Source organism: Ranitomeya variabilis, chromosome 5 (genome assembly GCF_051348905.1).
Source record: "Ranitomeya variabilis isolate aRanVar5 chromosome 5, aRanVar5.hap1, whole genome shotgun sequence".
Lineage (NCBI taxonomy): Eukaryota > Metazoa > Chordata > Amphibia > Anura > Dendrobatidae > Ranitomeya > Ranitomeya variabilis.
Window position 1 is genome coordinate 38905828 of NC_135236.1, and position 17450 is coordinate 38923277.

The 17450-nt window shown below is 47.5% G+C and overlaps 1 protein-coding gene and 2 non-coding genes across 6 annotated transcripts; all 3 read left to right on the top strand.

Annotated features, from left to right (window-relative positions):
* Positions 1-1764: 1764 nt before the first annotated feature.
* TRNAL-UAG (transfer RNA leucine (anticodon UAG)) lies at positions 1765-1846 on the top strand. Its single transcript has one exon. It is a non-coding gene; the product is annotated as a tRNA-Leu (tRNA).
* Positions 1847-2061: 215 nt separating this feature from the next.
* TMEM107 (transmembrane protein 107) lies at positions 2062-15963 on the top strand. Of its 4 annotated transcripts, none has more exons than XM_077261668.1 (6): positions 2062-2179; positions 2911-3002; positions 5441-5508; positions 5620-5720; positions 6061-6157; positions 14778-15963. In XM_077261668.1, exons 2-6 carry the CDS (start codon positions 2916-2918, stop codon positions 14845-14847), a joined length of 423 nt encoding a protein of 140 aa, XP_077117783.1. In that variant the 5' UTR covers positions 2062-2179; positions 2911-2915; the 3' UTR covers positions 14848-15963. The 4 variants fall into 4 exon arrangements, with proteins under 4 accessions (XP_077117783.1, XP_077117784.1, XP_077117782.1 ...); XM_077261669.1 differs by lacking the exon at positions 6061-6157 and adding an exon at positions 6251-6347 and having other exon boundaries at positions 14778-15307; XM_077261667.1 differs by lacking the exons at positions 2062-2179; positions 6061-6157 and adding exons at positions 2208-2269; positions 6251-6347 and having other exon boundaries at positions 14778-15307.
* An 822-nt stretch (positions 15964-16785) lies between these two features.
* Positions 16786-16859, top strand: TRNAT-AGU (transfer RNA threonine (anticodon AGU)). Its single transcript has one exon. It is a non-coding gene; the product is annotated as a tRNA-Thr (tRNA).
* The last annotated feature ends 591 nt before the right edge of the window (positions 16860-17450 follow it).

Below are 17450 nucleotides of genomic sequence, written 5' to 3' on the forward strand. Positions count from 1 at the left end.
CCCCAGGGCTCTCGGTGTGTAGATGGAGATGGTGAGTGGTGCGGTGAGAAACAGAGGACACAGGTTTGCAGTCTCTTTACCTGGTTTACTGAAGACTTCAGGCAGCCACAGTCCAGGGCACCAGATCACAGGGCAGGCAGGGTCATGTGCAGTATAGTTTTTCAGAAGGGTTTGTCTGAGTAGTGGAGGCGTCACTTATACTGTGTGTGGACACTAAGCGGTCGCCGTGGGCAGAAACTGGTACTACATACCTCCCAACCATCCCGGATCCCGCGGGACTGTCATGATTTTGACAATCAGCCCCGGGATCCTGGGATCCCGGGCAGGACATTAGTTGTCCCGCACTACGTGCCTAGGGCGGGGACAATGCAGGGGGCGGCACCTGAGTAACTTAGGTTTGTGGCTGTTTTTTTTTTTTTTTTTATAAAAGCTGGGTCACCTCCCGACCGATCCCGCCCCCCCACCGCCCCCTGTGTGTGCGGCGCTGCCACGCTGAGGGAGAGAGCCAGCAGCGATCAAGATGAAAGGTCAGCGACTCACTACCTCCTGTGTGTGCACGGAGCTCCGGCTTCTCCTGCTCTTATCTGCTATCCCGGCAGAGAAGGAGAGACGGGGGAGGTGCCGGGACAGTGCAGAGCTGTGAGCAGGAAAAACTGAAGAGCTGCACATGGACATCAGCCGCCCCTGCACCACAGAGGAGATTGTGTGTGTGTGTGTGTTGCTGCATGTGTGTGTGTGTGATGTGTGTGTGTGTGTGTGTGTGTGTGAGATGCTGCATGTGTGTGTGTGAGATGCTGCATGTGTGTGTGTGTCTGATGCTGCATGTGTGTGTGTGTGATGCTGCATGTGTGTGTGTGATGCTGCATGTGTGTGTGTGATGCTGCATGTGTGTGTGTGTGATGCTGCATGTGTGTGTGTGTGAGATGTGTGTGTGTGTCTGATGCTGCATGTGTGTGTGTGTGTGATGCTGCATGTGTGTGTGTGTGTGATGCTGCATGTGTGTGTGTGATGCTGCATGTGTGTGTGTGAGATGGTGTGTGTGTCATGTGTGTATGAGGTATCTGGTGTGTATGTGATGGCTGCGTTTGTGTGATGGCTGCGTGTGTGTGATGGCTAGGTGTGTGTGTGTGATGCTGCGTGTGTGTGTGATGCTGTATGTGTGTGAGCTGCGTGCGTGTGAGCTGTGTGTGTGTGTGTGAGCGTGTGTGTGAGCTGCGTGCCTGTATGTCATTATACAGTATGGAGAACTGTGGCCATTATACAGTATGGAGCATCATGTGCGGTCATTATACAGTATGGAGCATCATGTGTGGCCATATTTTTTTGTTTATAATTATTGTATATGAAACAGTGGAATCAGCAGAGCTAAATGGGTGTGGTTGGGACGTGGATATGGGTGTGACTAATTATGAAAGGGTGTGGTCAGAGGCGTGGCCTAAAATTTGCCGCGGCGCGCGAAGCGCGCCGCAAACTTTGTCCCTCTTTCCCGTCTTCAAAAGTTGGGAGGTATGGTACTATCACTTTGTGGGCGCAGTAAGGTGGCATGGTTACTTTGTGCGGCATAGAGGCGGGCATTAGAGAAAAAAAAATCTTCTGCGGGCCACTGCGCTGTACAGCTATGGAGTCACAAGTATACCATCAGGTGGTCAGTGTACCATTTCTTTTTATGGACTGCCCCTTTAACTACCCTCCAATCTCCTGACACGGCATGACGTCACCCAGAGCCGCTGATGATCCCATGGAGCCTTAGCACACAATCACTACGGTAGCGTGGCCGAGCGGTCTAAGGCGCTGGATTTAGGCTCCAGTCTCTCTGGAGGCGTGGGTTCGAATCCCACCGCTGCCATCTTTTATTTTTTTTCTTCCCTTCTATGTCGCTCAGCGATTCTACTCCTGAATGAACGTATATGATACTACAGACAATCCCTAATCCGGCACCGATGTTACCACCGGCCTCCCGGGCTTTGTGCCTTTCTGTGCCTACATACAGAGCGGAGGCAGCCATTTTGTAGTAGCCTATGAAGTAACCAATCACTCGTCTCCGGCGCCTGAATGACGTCAGTGAGATTTACTGCAATCCTATTGGTTGTTTAGGCCACATCACGGTCTCGCGCCTTTTCAGGCCCCGGCAACGGCGACTGGTTGCTTAGCAACGAGGAAAGATCGGGCCTGAGAGCAGGTAACGGTGCCGGGACGGTCGGTGTAATGTGTGATGTCGGTGATGATGCACGGGGTGTGATGGGCAGACAAGGCCGCGGGGGCAGAGGCAGTAACACTTCACTCTGGATGATTCTACATGGTGGGGCAAAAACAACACTGCTGCTGAAAAACTACAAATCCCAGCATGCCCGGATAGCAGTTGTCGGTCAGGGCATGCTGGGAGTTGTAGTTTTGCAGCTGTTGATCACATGCAATCGATCTAGAGCTAAACAGCCCGATTTCCTGCTCAAAGGCCGATATAATGGTTGTTGGGGCGTAAAAAACAGATAAATATGTATAAAAATACCGGGGGGCTGCAGAATCCGGGAGACGTGATCGTCGGGAGCTTTATAGGGGTCCACAGTTTGGGAAAACCATGGAAATTTATTTAAAAAACCTTAAACGTCGCTTCACTCATCCTCCCCGGGTCCAACGCTGAGCGCCCCGGTGTCTATTATTGTCTGCAGCTCTTACATCACGTGGTCACTGAGCTTACAGGCACCGAGCTCACTGATTGACTGCAGCGCTGACCGTGTGATGATAGAGGTGGACACTGAGCGCTGGACCCGGGGAGGGGGAGTGGAGCACAGCCAAGTGAGCGGGGAGATGTATTGGTGGCGTTACAAGTGGTGCAGGACGCCCCCGCCGATCACATGGAGGCTCCGCGTGCCGGCGGGGGCAAGTCATCAGCGTCTTGTCTTCTGCTTGCAGGTGTCATGGCGGTGGTCAGCAGCCTGGTGCCCGCCCGCTTTCTTACACTCACCGCCCACCTGGTCATCGTCATCACCATCTTTTGGTCACGGGTAAGTTCTTCTGATGCACGTCTCCATGCTTGTTCCACCATTCTCAAGGTCTCCGCCTGCTGTCAGTGAATGGGGAAGAGTTAGGCCTTGTTCACACTATCCTTTTTTTGCTGCGGATTTTTCAGCCGCGGATTTGGAAAAACCGCAGTGCAAAACCGCGGTGGTTTTCACTGCGGTTTTTTGTGCGGTTTCTACTGCGGATTCCTCTGCGGGTTTCCAACTGCAGTTTCCTATTGGTGCAGGTGGAAAACCGCTGCGGAATCCGCAGAAAGAATTGACATGCTACTTCTTTTTTTCCGCAGAAAATCCGCGCTGATTTTCAAGCGGAAAAACGCAAAGTGGGCACAGCGGTTTTTGTTTTCCATAGGGTAACATTGTACTGTACCCTGCATGGAAAACGGCTGCGGATCCGCAGCAAAAACCGCAAAGTGTGAACATAGCCTTACTGATCGACATCCAAAATCTGATGGTGAAAATCCCCTTTGTGCACTGACAGCACAGGAGGGATTCACTGACAGCAAGCAGGAGGGATTCACTGACAGCAAGCAGGAGGGATTCACTGACAGCAAGCAGGAGGGATTCACTGACAGCAAGCAGGAGGGATTCACTGACAGCAAGCAGGAGGGATTCACTGACAGCAAGCAGGAGGGATTCACTGACAGCAAGCAGGGGGGATTCACTGACAGCAAGCAGGGGGGGATTTACTGACAGCACAGGGGGGATTTACTGACAGCAAGCAGGAGGGATTCACTGACAGCAAGCAGGAGGGATTCACTGACAGCAAGCAGGAGGGATTCACTGACAGCAAGCAGGAGGGATTCACTGACAGCAAGCAGGGGGGGATTCACTGACAGCAAGCAAGGGGGGATTCACTGACAGCAAGCAGGAGGGATTCACTGACAGCAAACAGGGGGGGATTTACTGACAGCAAGCAGGAGGGATTCACTGACAGCACAGGAGGGATTCAGTGACAGCAAGCAGGAGAGATTCACTGACAGCAAGCAGGAGGGATTCACTGACAGCAAGCAGGGGGGATTCACTGACAGCAAGCAGGGGGGGATTCACTGACAGCAAGCAGGAGGGATTCACTGACAGCAAGCAGGAGGGATTCACTGACAGCAAGCAGGAGGGATTCACTGACAGCAAGCAGGAGGGATTCACTGACAGCAAGCAGGGGGGGATTCACTGACAGCAAGCAAGGGGGGATTCACTGACAGCAAGCAGGAGGGATTCACTGACAGCAAGCAGGAGGGATTCACTGACAGCAAGCAGGAGGGATTCACTGACAGCAAGCAGGAGGGATTCACTGACAGCAAGCAAGGGGGGATTCACTGACAGCAAACAGGGGGGGATTTACTGACAGCAAGCAAGGGGGGGATTTACTGACAGCAAGCAGGGGGGGATTCACTGACAGCAAGCAAGGGGGGATTCACTGACAGCAAGCAGGAGAGATTCACTGACAGCAAACAGGGGGGGATTTACTGACAGCAAGCAGGGGGGGATTCACTGACAGCGCAGGGGGGATTTACTGACAGCAAGCAGGAGGGATTCACTGACAGCACAGGAGGGATTCAGTGACAGCAAGCAGGGGGGGATTCACTGACAGCAAGCAGGGGGGGATTCACTGACAGCAAACAGGGGGGGATTTACTGACAGCAAGCAGGGGGGGATTCACTGACAGCGCAGGGGGGATTTACTGACAGCAAGCAGGAGGGATTCACTGACAGCACAGGAGGGATTCAGTGACAGCAAGCAGGAGGGATTCACTGACAGCAAGCAGGGGGGGATTCACTGACAGCGCAGGGGGGATTTACTGACAGCAAGCAGGAGGGATTCACTGACAGCAAGCAGGAGGGATTCACTGACAGCAAGCAGGGGGGGATTCACTGACAGCAAGCAGGGGGGGATTCACTGACAGCAAACGGGGGGATTTACTGACAGCAAGCAGGGGGGGATTCACTGACAGCGCAGGGGGGATTTACTGACAGCAAGCAGGAGGGATTCACTGACCGCACAGGAGGGATTCAGTGACAGCAAGCAGGAGGGATTCACTGACAGCAAGCAGGGGGGGATTCACTGACAGCAAGCAGGGGGGGATTCACTGACAGCAAGCAGGGGGGGATTTACTGACAGCAAGCATGGGGGGATTCACTGATAGCACAGGGGGGATTCACTGACAGCACAGGGGGGGATTCACTGACAGAATAGTGTGAACAGTGCAGATTGTACCGAAGGAATAAATTCTGGCTCCGCATCGAGGAGACCTGTGTATTGTGGATCAGCAGTATTCTCATGGACTGGATGCCGGACCCCACATGTAGGCGCACTACATGTCAGCGTCATCCGCACCCCCCAGAGAGGAGAACCTGCAGATATAAGGCGGGGGCGGGGGGCTATCGGGCGACGTCATACCTCACCAGTAATGTCTGCTGTCCTAGGAGAACAATGTCCTCGCCTGCCTGCCCCTGGAGCACACACAGGACCAGTACAAGGCCGCCGATACTGAGTACGTACCCAGAGGAGAGGAGGAGCTAGGAGTCTCCGCCCCCTGCAGGGTGATACAGGTAGCGGCTGTGCTCGCCCGTCCTCCATGTGTAACCCCGTCTCCCTCCTGCAGGCTGATCGTGGCTCTGTCGGTGACGTTGGGGATGTTCGTTATTGAGCTGGCTGGATTCTTCTCCGGGGTGTCCATGTTCAACAACACCCAGGGCGTCCTCTGTATCCTTCTGTGTCGCCCTAGTACAGACCTGCTGCACGGCCTGCTGGGTATTATTAGTATTATTGGTTCATCTGGGTACGGTGACATCACGGCATGCTCTGTGATGTCATCGTGCACCTGTACAGCGGCCAGTGCGGCCGTCACACAGCGCCATCTGCAGGCGCGGCTCCCGTCATGTCAGTGGTGACCTCCCCGATCTCCTTGCATCCTGCAGTGCCATCTGGTGGCTGGTGTGGTAATCCTTGCAGTGTGCAGCGTGTGTCAGCAGGGGGCGCTTTATGGCCTTTCTTGCGGTGAGGAGCGGTCACATCATTGTTTGTCCATAACCCCTTCCTGCAGCCATCGGGGCCCATGCCAGCGCCTGCGTGGCCCTTCTGTTCTACCTCTTCGAGGCCTGGACGTGCGCCGTGTACTGGTGGATATTTGCTTTCTGCAGGTAAGTGCCGAGGACACCCTATTGTCCAGCGTTATTATTTGTCCTCCTCACTCTCAGACCCTGTTGCTGCCTTCCTTGACTCTCTGGCATCAGCCATGGTGGCCCACTGCTCGGCATCGGTCAGCCTGTCCTTGTTTGTCACCCAGAAGTGGGAGTGCGCCACCTATTGGTATATTTTTGGCTTCTGCAGGTACAATGGGCTGTGGGGGGGTTACAGAATTGGGAGGAAAAGATGATGGAGCGATGAAAAGGGGCCACCAAATGTACACTGTGTTCCAAATTATTATGCAAATTGGATTTAAGTGTCGTAAAGATTTAATCGTTTTGTTTTTCAAATAAACTCGTGGATGGTATTGTGTCTCAGGGCTCAATGGATCACTGAAATCAATCTTAAACACATGTGATAATTAGTATTCCAGGTGATTCTAATTAAAGGAAAACTACTTAAAAATGATGTTCCACATTATTAAGCAGGCCACAGGTTTCAAGCAATATGGGAAATAAAAAGGATCTCTCTGCTGCTGAAAAGCATTAAATAGTGCAATGCCTTGGACAAGGTTTGAAAACATTAGATATTTCACGAAAACGTAGGAGTGATCATCATACTGTGAAGAGATTTATGACTGAAACAGAGTTCATGCAGATAGAGGCATATTGAGGAAGGTTTCTGCCAGACAAATTCATTAGATTAAGAGAGCAGCTGCCAAAATACCATTACAAAGCAGCAAAAAGTTATTTGAAGTTGCTGGTGCCTCTGGAGTCCCTCAAACCTCAAGGTGTAGGATCCTTCAAAGCCTTGCTGTGGTGCATAAACCTACTATTCGGCCACCCCTAAAGAGTGTTCACAAGCAGAAACGGTTGCAGTGGGCCCAGACATACATGAAGACTAATTTTCAAACAGTCTTGTTTACTGATGAGTGTCGAGCAGCCCTGGATGGTCCAGATGGATGGAGTAGTGGATGATTGGTGGATGGCCACCATGTCCCAACAAGGCTGCAATGTCAGCAAGGAGGTGGAGGAGTCATGTTTTGGGCCGGAATCATGGGGAAACAGCTGGTAGGGCCCTTTAAGGTTCCTGAAGGTGTGAAAATGATCTCTGCAAAGTATATAGAGTTTCTGACTGACAACTTTCTTCCATGGTATAAAAAGCAGAAACGTGCCTTCAGGAGCAAAATCATCTTCATGCTGACAATGCCCCATCTCATGCTGCTAAGAAAACCTCTGAGTCATTGGCTGCTATGGGCATAAAAGGAGATAAACTCATGGTGTGGCCACCATCTTCCCCGACCTCAACCCTATAGAGAACCTTTGGAGTATCATCAAGCAAAAGATCTATGAGGGTGGGAGGCGAAGAAATACAAGCAGAAACTCTCCAAAAACTCACAAATTCAATGGATGCAAGAATTGTGAAGGTGATATCAAAGAAGGGTCCTATGGTAACATGTAACTTGGCCTGTTAGGATGTTTTGGAGTTAAATAGCTTTTTTGTTCAGTGAATGTGACCTCCTAATGCTGCCAATTCTTCAAATGAGCATTTCCAGTTCTTTAAAACATATCAAATGGTTAGAAATTCTACGGTGCCTAATAATTTGAAACAGTGCATTGTGAGTTTTTATTCATTTTAGAGATTATACTGTTATCATTGGGAGGTTTCTTCAATAAAATTCAATGTATACGCTAACGGGTGATGACTTTTATTAGACTGGCTGTCATTTGCACCGACCATTTAGGAAATTCCGAGAAAAATGTCATTTGCATAATAATTTGGAACACAGTGTAGTGATGACTGTGGGGCTCATTCTCTTGACTAGTGTGGTCGCCCTCTGTTGGACAGTCATTGTACCGCGTCTACCAATACCTAAGTCTACAGCTGCAATCTATATTACTCACCCTTAATGTAAATTTGGTTTATTAGCAAAATGTCCACATTTTGTGCAGGTTCCAATAAACCAGTGAAACAAGAACAACGAAAAGTGCTGAACATAACTAATCCAGCACAAAACCCAGAATTCTTCAACCCTTCATGACAGCCGTCATTAGTACTTCGTAGAGCTCCTCTGGCTGTTATGACCTGCTGCGGACGTGATGTATAGACAGGCACCTGCTTCTGGCAGCTTTCCTGAGGAACTTTGATCATGAGTACAAAGTTAAACACTTTATGTAGTACAGGGAAGCATGGCGAGGGCTCGGCAATGATTACAGTGAAGCATGGCGGGGGCTCGGTAATGATTACAGTGAAGCATGGTGGGGGCTCGGTAATGATTACAGTGAAGCATGGTGGGGGCTCGGTAATGATTACAGTGAAACATGTCGAGGGCTCGGTAATGATTACAGTGAAGCATGGCTGGGGCTCGGTAATTACAGTGAAGCATGGCGGGGGCTCGGTGTTGATTACAGTGAAGCATGGCGGGGGCTCAGTGTTGATTACAGTGAAGCATGGCTGGGGCTAGGTAATTACAGTGAAGCATGGCGGGGGCTCGGTGTTGATTACAGTGAAGCATGGCGGGGGCTCGGTGTTGATTACAGTGAAGCATGGTGGGGGCTCGTGTTGATTACAGTGAAGCATGGCGAGGGCTCGGTAATGATTACAGTGAAGCATGGCGAGAGCTAGGTAATAATTACAGAGAATTATGGCGAGGGCTCGTGTTGATTACAGTGAAGCATGGCGAGGGCTCGGTAATGATTACAGTGAAGCATGGAGGGGGCTCGGTAATGATTACAGTGAAGCATGGCGAAGGCTCTGTAATGATTACAGTGAAGCATGGTGGGGGCTCGGTAATGATTACAGGGAAGCATGGCGGGGGCTCGGTGTTGATAACAGTGAAGCATGGCGGGAGCTCACTGTTGATTACAGTGAAGCATGGCGGGGGCTCAGTGTTTATTACAGTGAAGCATGGCGAGGGCTCGGTAATGATTACAGTGAAGCATGGCTGGGGCTCAGTGTTGATTACAGTGAAGCATTGCGGGGGCTCGGTAATGATTACAGGGAAGCATGGCAAGGGCTCGGTAATGATTACAGGGAAGCATGGCGAGGGCTCGGTGTTGATTACAGTGAAGCATGGCGGGGGCTCAGTGTTTATTCCAGTGAAGCATGGCGAGGGCTCGGTAATGATTACAGTGAAGCATGGCTGGGGCTCAGTGTTGATTACAGTGAAGCATTGCGGGGGCTCGGTAATGATTACAGGGAAGCATGGCAAGGGCTCGGTAATGATTACAGTGAAGCATGGCAGGGGCTCAGTGTTGATTACAGTGAAGCATGGCCGGGGGCTCGGTGTTGATTACAGTGAAGCATGGCGGGGGCTCGGTGTTGATTACAGTGAAGCATGGCAAGGGCTCTGTAATGATTACAGTGAAGCATGGTGGGGACTCGGTAATGATTACAGTGAAGCATGACGGGGGCTCGGTGTTGACTATAGTGAAGCATGGTGGGGGCTCGGTGTTGATTGCATTGATGCATGGTGGTGAATTGATGATGACTGCAGTAAAGCATGGCGTAGGCTCGGTGATGACTGCAGTGAAGCATGTCGGGGGCTCGATGATGACTACAGTGAAGGATGGCGGGGGCTCGGTGATGTTTACAGTGAAGCACGCTGAGGCTCTGATATCTACAGCGAAGCACAGCAGGGGCTCAGTGATGTCGTTAACCCCTTTACCCCCGAGGGTGGTTTGCACGTTAATGACCAGGCCAATTTTTACAATTCTGACCACTGTCCCTTTATGAGGTTATAACTCTCGAACGCTTCAACGGATCCCAGTGATTCTGACTTTGTTTGTTTGTTTTCTCTTTGACATATTGTACTTCATGATAGTGGTAAAATTTCTTTGATATTACCTGCGTTTTATTTGTGAAAAAAACGGAAATTTCAGCGAAAATTTTGAAAATTTCGCAATTTTCCCACTTTGAATTTTTATGCAATTAAATCACAGAGAGATGTCACACAAAATACTTAATAAGTAACATTCCCCACAAGTCTACTTTACATCAGCACAATTTTGGAACCAAATTTTTTTTTTTTGTTAGGGAGTTATAAGGGTTAAAAGTTGACCAGCAATTTCTCATTTTTACAACACCATTTTATTTTAGGGACCACATCTCATTTGAAGTCATTTTGAGGGGTCTATATGATAGAAAATAACCAAGTGTGACACCATTCTAAAAACTGCACCCCTCAAGGTGCTCAAAACCACATTCAAGAAGTTTATTAACCCTTCAGGTGTTTCACAGGAATTTTTGGAATGTTTAAATAAAAATGAACATTTAACTTTTTTTCACAAAAAATTTAATTCAGCTCCAATTTGTTTTATTTTACCAAGGGTAACAGGAGAAAATGGACCACAAAAGTTGTTGTACAATTTGTCCTGAGTACGCTGATACCCCATATGTGGGGGTAAACCACTGTTTGGGCGCATGGCAGAGCTCGGAAGCGAAGGCGCGCCATTTGACTTCTCAATGCAAAATTGACAGGAATTGAGATGGCACGCCATGTTGGAAAGCCACTGATGTGCCTAAACATTGAAACCCCCCACAAGTGACACCATTTTGGAAAGTATACCCCCTAAGGAACTGATCTAGATGTATGGTGAGCATTTTGACCCATTAAGTGATTCACAGAAATTTATAATGCAGAGCCGTAAAAATAAAAAATCATATTTTTTCACAAAAATGATCTTTTCGCCTCCAATTTTTTTTTTTCGTAAGGGTAAGAGAAGAAATTGGATGCCAAAAGTTGTTGTCCAATTTGTCCTGAGTACGCTGATACCCGATATGTGGGGGTAAACCACTCTTTGGGCGCATGGGAGAGCTCGGAAGGGAAGGAGCGCCGTTTGACTTTTCAATGCAAAATTGACAGGAATTGAGATGGGACGCAATGTTGCGTTTGGAGAGCCCCTGATGTGCCTAAACATTGAAACCCCCCACAAGTGACACCATTTTGGATAGTAGACCCCCTAAGGAACTCATCTAGATGTGTTGTGAGAGCTTTGAACCCCCAAGTGTTTCACTACAGTTTATAACGCAGAGCAGGTGAAAATAAAAAAACTTTTTCCACAATTATTTTTTAGCCCCCAGTTTTGTATTTTTTTCAAGGGTAACAGTTGAAATTAGACCCCAAAAGTTGTTGTCCAATTTGTCCTGAGTACGCTGATACCCCATATGTTGGGGGGGAACCACCGTTTGAGCGCATGGCAGAGCTCGGAAGGGAAGGAGCGTCATTTGGAATGCAGACTTAGATGGATTGGTCTGCAGGCATCACATTGCGTTTGCAGAGCCCCTAATGTACCTAAACAGTAGAAACCCCCCACAAGTGACCCCATATTGCAAACTAGACCCCCCAAGGAACTTTTCTAGATGTGTTGTGAGAACTTTGGACCCCCAAGTGTTTCACTACAGTTTATAACACAGAGCCGTGAAAATAAAAAAATCCTTTTTTTTTCCACAAAAATTATTTTTTAGCCCCCAGTTTTGTATTTTCCCAAGGGTAACAGGCGAAATTGGACCCCAAAAGTTGTTGTCCAATGTGTTCTGAGTACGCTGATACCCCATATGTTGGGGTAAACCCCTGTTTGGGCGCACGGGAGAGCTCGGAAGGGAAGGAGCACTGTTTTACTTTTTCAACGCAGAATTGGCTGGAATTGAGATCGGACGCCATGTCGCGTTTGGAGAGCCCCTGATGTGCCTAAACAGTGGAAACCCCCCAATTCTAACTGAAACCCTAATCCAAACACACCCCTAACCCTAATCCCAATGGTAACCCTAACGACACCCCTAACCCTGACACACCCCTAACTCTAATCCCAACCCTAATCCCAACCGTAAATGTAATCCAAACCCTAACTGTAGCCTTAACCCTAACCCTAGCCCTAACCCTAATGGGAAAATGGAAATAAATACAGTTTTTTAATTAACTAAGGGGGTGATGAAAGGGGGTTTGATTTACTTTTATAGCGGGTTTTTTAGCGGATTTTTATGATTGGCAGCTGTCACACACTGAAAGACACTTTTTATTGCAAAAATATTTTTTTAACCAATAACGCGTATTGAAGAACATCCCAATTAATAGTGCCAAATACTCATCAATATAAATCCTATAAAACCAAGTGTATCCTAATATTGGGTCGGACTATGCCGGACAAACTGCAATATAATATATCAAAAAGCAGAGAGACAAACAGCAGTCTAGAGTCCAATTGTATCAAAAATAGAAAAACAATCTTTATTAAGGTTAAAATGTGGACAGAATAGCAGGGAAGGATCCCTCACAGTATTCTCGACAAGCATAAATAGGGTGCATGCAGATGCAGATAAAAGTATGCTTTGTTAATAGTAATGTACCGAATGTACCCCTTGAGAAAGGCATCTAAGCCGAAACGCGCGTCGGGGAGGGCGCAGCAGCGAGTGCGGTGTGCTTTACATTCTCTTTATACCGGTATGTACTATTATTTAAATAATGACTATGGGTACTATTAGTTATTTGAAGTGGCAGCTAGGTCTGCATTACGTTGTCTATTCGGTACATTACTATTAACAAAGCATACTTTTATCTGCATCTGCATGCACCCTATTTATGCTTGTCGAGAATACTGTGAGGGATCCTTCCCTGCTATTCTGTCCACATTTTAACCTTAATAAAGATTGTTTTTCTATTTTTGATACAATTGGACTCTAGACTGCTGTTTGTCTCTCTGCTTTTTGATTTAAAAATATTTTTTGCATTACCACATTTTGAGAGCTATAATTTTTCCATATTTTGGTCCACAGAGTCATGTGAGGTCTTGTTTTTTGCGGGACAAGTTGACGTTTTTATTGGTGACATTTTCGGGCACGTGACATTTTTTGATCGCTTTTTATTCTGATTTTTGTGAGGCAGAATGACCAAAAACCAGCTATTCATGAATTTCTTTTGGGGAAGGCATTTAAACCATTCCGCATTTGGTAAAATTGATAAAGCAGTTTTATTCTTCGGGTCAGTACGATTTACAGCGATACCTCATTTATATAATTTTTTTATGTTTTGGTGCTTTTATACGATAAAAACTTTTATAGAAAAAATAATAATTTTTGCATCGCTTTATTCTGAGGACTATAACTTTTTTATTTTTTCATTGATGACGCTGTATGGCAGCTCGTTTTTTGCGGGACAAGATTTCAGCGGTACCATGGTTATTTATATCCGTCTTTTTGATCGCGTGTTATTCCACTTTTTGTTCAGCGGTATGATAATAAAGCGTTATTTTTTGCCTCTTTTTTTTTTTTTTTTTTTTTTTACGGTGTTCACTGAAGGAGTTAACTAGTGGGACAGTTTTTTAGGTCGGGTCTTTACAGACACAGCGATACTAAATATGTGTACTTTTATTGTTTGTTTTTTTTATTTAGATAAAGAAATATATTTATAGGAACAATATATATATATATATATATATATATATATATATATATATATATATATATATATATATATATATATATAATTTTTTTCTTTTTTTTTTAATTTTTTTTTACACATGTGAATATTTTTTCTTTTACACTATAACATTGCCCCAGGAGGGGGCATCATGTTATAGTGTAAGATCGCCGATCTGACGTGCACAGCTCCTGGAGGCTTCCGGGCGCCTGCTCTAAGCAGGTGCTGTGAAGCCACCTCCCTGCAGGACCCGGATGCCGCGGCCATTTTGGATCCGGGCCTGCTGCAGTGAGGAGGAGGTAAGAGACCCTCGGAGCAATGCGATCACATCGCGTTGCTCCGGGGGTCTCAGGGAAGCACGCAGGGAGCCCCCTCCCTGCGCGATGCTTCCCTGTACCGCCGGAACTCTGCGATCATGTTTGATCGCAGAGGGCCGGGGGTTAATGTGCCGGGGGTGGTCCGTGACCGCTCCTGGCACATAGTGCCGGATGTCAGCTGCGATAGTCAGCTGACACTTGGCCGCGCTTCTCCCCGTGAGCGCGGCCGATCGACTATGACGTACTATCTCGTCGGTCATACGGGCCCACCCCACCTCGATGGGATAGTACGTCCAATGTCAGAAAGGGGTTAAAGCATGGTGGGGGCTCATTGATGTCAGTGATGCATGGTGGGGGGTTGGTGATGTTGGTGAAGTATGGTGGGGGCATGTTGATGTCAGTGATGCATGGTGGGGGCTTGGGGATGTCCGTAAAGCATGGTGGGGGCTCTTTGTTGCTTTGTTTTATCTGTCACTATAAACCCATAGCTTATGAAGGAAAAGATGATTAAATCAAGTATTGGGAAATCCTAGGAGAAAACCTCATTTCTTCTGTAAGAATCTGACGCTCAAGACCTTCTAACAGGACAAAGGTCCGCTGCACCTCACAGTGCACTACGGCTCGGTTTACAATGGGGGTTGAATGATTTTAATTGCAGCTGTATATTGTGCTGCAGCCGCCACATAGGATCTGAAGCACGGAGAAAAGACGGGATGGGCTGCAGGCCTCTGCTGTCAATGAATGGAAACATTTACTCCAGACTTCCTTAAACCTTGGTACAAAGACTGTCTCGTTTACTCTGTGTGAATGTGACAGTATGAAAGATAGAACAAGGGTGGAGGAGGGTGAGATGGACCCTGACACAAGTCTTGATATTTGTTCTGTTGTGTTCTCTTTCCACAGCGCCCTCCCGGCCTTCACAGAAATCATCGTCTTCATCGCTGTGTTAGGATTTAAGCGGAAGCCCTTGTGATGTTATAACCATTTCTCTGATGTCATCACCAGTCCTCTGATGTCATCACCAGCCTTCTGATGTCAGCTCCGGCCTTCCAATGATAAAACCATTCCTCTGATGTCAGCTCCTGCCTTCTGAAATCATCACCAGCTCTCTGATGTCAGCTCCGGCCCTCTGATGTCATCACCAGACCTCTGATGTCAGCTCCGGCCCTCTGATGTCAGCTCCGGCCCTCTGATGTCATCACCAGACCTCTGATGTCAGCTCCGGCCCTCTGATGTCATCACCAGACCTCTGATGTCAGCTCCAGCCCTCTGATGTCATCACCAGACCTCTGATGTCAGCTCCGGCCCTCTGATGTCATCACCAGACCTCTGATGTCAGCTCCAGCCCTCTGATGTCATCACCAGCCCTCTGATGTCAGCTCCAGACCTCTGATGTCAACTCTGGCCTTTTGATATCATCTGATGTCAGCACTGTTCCCATGATGTCAGAACTGGCCCTCTACACCACTAATAAAGGCTGCACTGCTGAGCCCGACCACGTGGAGGCGCTACATCTCCTGGGGTGGAGAGGATGCAGAAGGCACGGAGCACAGCTCCGGAGGGAACGTCCAGGTGCCCGGTCAGCGGCTGTGTTCGTGCGTCTTTTGCTTCAGATGGGCTCACGGAGCAGCCAAGCCCCAGATAAACTCTTCTCTCTGATAACTCCTTTCCCTGCTTGTCGGTGTAATCTCCCACAAAGTACAAGGAGCTGAGAGTCGCTGTCCGGGGCAGGATGTGTATGTGCGGCTGCAGCGCCCCCATCTGGTCGGGCACAGATATCACCCAGGACACCGCAGCAGAGCCTTTATCAGATGATTTCGGCCCGGCATCACATCTTATTCCGAGATCTATTGGGAACCGTGAAGTTTTCTGTAAAGCCGGGGCCTCGCTGGCTGCACGGGATCACGCTGCGTGCACAGGACAGGCTGCACAACACTTTTTACTTTTTCTATGACAGATTCTTCGTTATATTTTTTCCTACCTTATTTGTGTTTTTTAAGTATTTTGGCTACAGGTGACAGAAAATGAATCATTGGCTTTTCTACAATGTTTGTAATAATGATTTCCTAAATATATTTATTACAAGATTCGTGTTTTCTGTTCATTCGTATCTGATAACATCTCCTGTACTGTAACTTAAAGGGACCTAAACTCAAAGCTTCGTTTTATCTTGGATTTTACATAAAATGTATTCATCCTGTATTATACTCCAGAGCTGCACTCCCTATTCTGCTGGTGCAGTCACTGTGTACATACAATACATTACAGATCCTGAGTTACCTCCTGTATTATACTCCAGAGCTGCACTCACTATTCTGCTGGTGCAGTCACTGTGTACATACATTATATTACTGATCCTGAGTTACCTCCTGTATTATACTCCAGAGCTGCACTCACTATTCTGCTGGTGCAGTCAGTGTACATACATTGCATTACTGATCCTGAGTTACCTCCTGTATTATACTCCAGAGCTGCACTCACTATTCTGCTGGTGCAGTCACTGTGTACATACATTATATTACTGATCCTGAGTTACATCCTGTATTATACCCCAGAGCTGCACTCACTATTCTGCTGGTGCAGTCACTGTGTACATACATTATATTACTGATCCTGAGTCACATCCTGTATTATACTCCAGAGCTGCACTCACTATTCTGCTGGTGCAGTCACTGTATACATACATTACATTAATGATCATGTATTATACTCCAGAGCTGCACTCACTATTCTGCTGGTGCAGTCACTGTATACATACATTACATTAATGATCATGTATTATACTCCAGAGCTGCACTCACTATTCTGCTGGTGCAGTCACTGTGTACATACATTACATTAATGATCATGTATGATACTCCAGAGCTGCATTCACCATTCTACCAGAGGCTCAGCTGCGTGGGCAGCAGCTGGCGCTGTGGCTTAGTTGATTAAAGCGCCTGTCTAGTAAACAGGAGATCCTGAGTTCGAATCTCAGCAGTGCCTAATTTTTGTGATGGATTTTGTTTTTTATGAATTTTATTATCACATTAATTAGTAAACTCGTTGATTCTGCTGAGTTGAGGAACATAAACAGTGATTTGTTTTTCAGCAATGCTCTCCATTCTTTCAGGTGGCACCATGTAATAGCACATTTCTGCTGACATTAGTTTACAATGGTTTACAATAAACCCACAAAGGTCGGCTGTCAGTAGGTCTGGTACATAGGACAACCCCTTTAACAGCACGTGATGAGGCAGGTTTGTGCACTTTACAGGAATTGTCCTATAAATAACAAGTGGCACCAATACACAGGAAAGACAATAAATCTATTTTCCCTAGTGGTCCATCTGCTGAGGATCCCCCTCCAATCTTGACAATAGGGGCTCAAGGTGGAGCTGTAGTGAGCATGTGCGTCCACCACTCCTGTAGCTAGTGATTGGGGCAATGGTCGCACATGCTCAGTACGGCTTCATTCATGCCTATATGACATTACCTACTGGAATGGGAGTATCCTTCTAAGGCCGGAGACACACTGGTGCGAGAGACGGCCGAGTCTCGCTGGTTAAAAGCAAGCTGTGGCACCTGCACTCCGGA

Excerpts from the sequence above, each read along its gene's own strand:
- TMEM107 (XM_077261667.1), top strand. The coding sequence starts at position 2,239 with ATGGGCAGACAAGGCCGCGGGGGCAGAGGCA. Across the intron at positions 3,003-5,440 it reads TCACCATCTTTTGGTCACGG|GAGAACAATGTCCTCGCCTG; the intron begins GTAAGTTCTTCT and ends CTGCTGTCCTAG. Across the intron at positions 6,348-14,777 it reads TATATTTTTGGCTTCTGCAG|CGCCCTCCCGGCCTTCACAG; the intron begins GTACAATGGGCT and ends CTCTTTCCACAG.